Raw genomic sequence first — 1,596 nt, 5'->3', positions numbered from 1 at the left:
TTGTTGAATATGGTTAGCAAGTATTTTGTTGAGGATTTTAGCATCTAGGATCACTATTTAGATTTGTCTATAATTTTCCTTATTTGTGGGGTCTTTGTTTGGCTTTGGTATTAGGTTAATATTGGCATCATAGAATGAGATAGACAGTGTTCATTCTTTTTCAATTTTTTGGAAGAGTTTAAGCAAGATTGGTGTTTGTACTTTCCAGAATGTTTGGTAGAATTCACCTGGGAAGCCATGTGGCCCAGGGCTGTTCTTAGTTGGGAGGTTTTTAATGACTGATTCTCTCTCTTTAGTTGTGTTTGGCTAGTTGAGATTATCAGTTTCTTCTTTCATCAATTAGCCTGCTTATGTGTTTCTAGGAATTTGTCCATTTCCTCTAAACTATCTTTCTTGTTGGAATATAGTTTTTCAAAGTATCCTCTTAGGATAGTCTTTATTTCTGTGAGGAGAGTTGTGATATCCCCTTTCTCATTTCTTATTTTGTGTATTTGCATCTTCTCCCTTTTTTTCTTTATTAGTCTAGCTAATACTTTGCCAACCAGCTCTTTTTGTTTGTTTATTTTTCCTAGTGCTTTCTTATTTTCTGTTTCATTAGTTCTTCTCTGATCTTCGTTCTTTCTTTCTTTCTTCTTCTGTTGGTGTTGGTTTGTCATTTATTTTATTTATTTTATTTATTTTTTATTTTTGGCATATGAAATTTATTACTACTGCTTGCTCTGCATCATCAAAATTTATGGATCTTGGTCTTTCCTTCCTGCCTTTATATAAAGCCAAAAGAGAGGCAGTGGCCTTAAAGTGGACTCCAGGAATGTCACCAACAGCATAACCTTTGTGACCAAATCCAGCAACCAGAACTTCATCATTTTCCTCAATAAAGTTCAAGCAACCGTCACTGGGTATGAAGGCTGTGATTTTCTTCCCATTCTTGACCAGATGGACCCTGACATGCTTCCTGATGGAAGAATTTGGCTGTTTGGCTTCAACCCCTACTTTTTCCAACACAATTCCCTTTGTGTGGGAAGCACCTCCAAAAGGGTTGACCTTCAGGGCTATGCCCATTTGGGCTTTCTTATACTGTTTATCATGCCACTTCTGGTCCAGTGGGTGGTTACAGAGTTTCCTGGTGGTATAAAGACCTAGACACTTACCTATCTTGACAGCACCACAAGACCAATTAAAAGCTGTTTTTTAAATTAATTACTCCAAGTGTGCAGTTAGGTCTTCAATTTTAGCTCTTTCCTCTTTTTTGATGTATGAATTTATGGCTATGAATTTCCCTCTCAGTACAGCTTTTGCTACATCCCATAAGTTTGTGATATGCTGTGTTGTCATTTTCATTGGATTCAAGGTAGTTACTGATTTCTTTTGAGATTTCCTCCTTGACCCACTGATTTTCTAAGACTGTGTTGCTTAACTTCCATATCTTTGTGCCTAATCTGGTTCTCTGACCCTTGCAGATTTCCAGCTTCATTCCACTTTGGTCAGAAAAATTATTTCGTATGATGTCAATCTTTCTGAATTCATTGAGACTTTCTTTGTGGCCTGTCATGTGGCCTATCTTGGGAATGATCTATATGTGCTTGAAAAGAATGT

The 1,596-nt window shown here is 36.8% G+C and overlaps 1 protein-coding gene across 1 annotated transcript; it reads right to left on the bottom strand.

Moving 5' to 3' along the window:
* Positions 1–681: 681 nt before the first annotated feature.
* LOC101435417 (small ribosomal subunit protein uS12-like) lies at positions 682–1,062 on the bottom strand. Its single transcript, XM_004455768.2, has one exon. The coding sequence runs from the start codon at positions 1,060–1,062 to the stop codon at positions 682–684; it is 381 nt and encodes a 126-aa protein (XP_004455825.2).
* Between the last annotated feature and the right edge of the window lie 534 nt (positions 1,063–1,596).

The sequence above is a fragment of the Dasypus novemcinctus genome, chromosome 16 (genome assembly GCF_030445035.2).
Source record: "Dasypus novemcinctus isolate mDasNov1 chromosome 16, mDasNov1.1.hap2, whole genome shotgun sequence".
NCBI lineage: Eukaryota > Metazoa > Chordata > Mammalia > Cingulata > Dasypodidae > Dasypus > Dasypus novemcinctus.
This window is presented reverse-complemented; position numbering and strand designations above follow the sequence as displayed.

Coding starts and splice junctions, on each gene's coding strand:
- LOC101435417 (XM_004455768.2), bottom strand. CDS start 1,062: ATGGGCATAGCCCTGAAGGTCAACCCTTTTGGAGGTGCTTCCCACACA.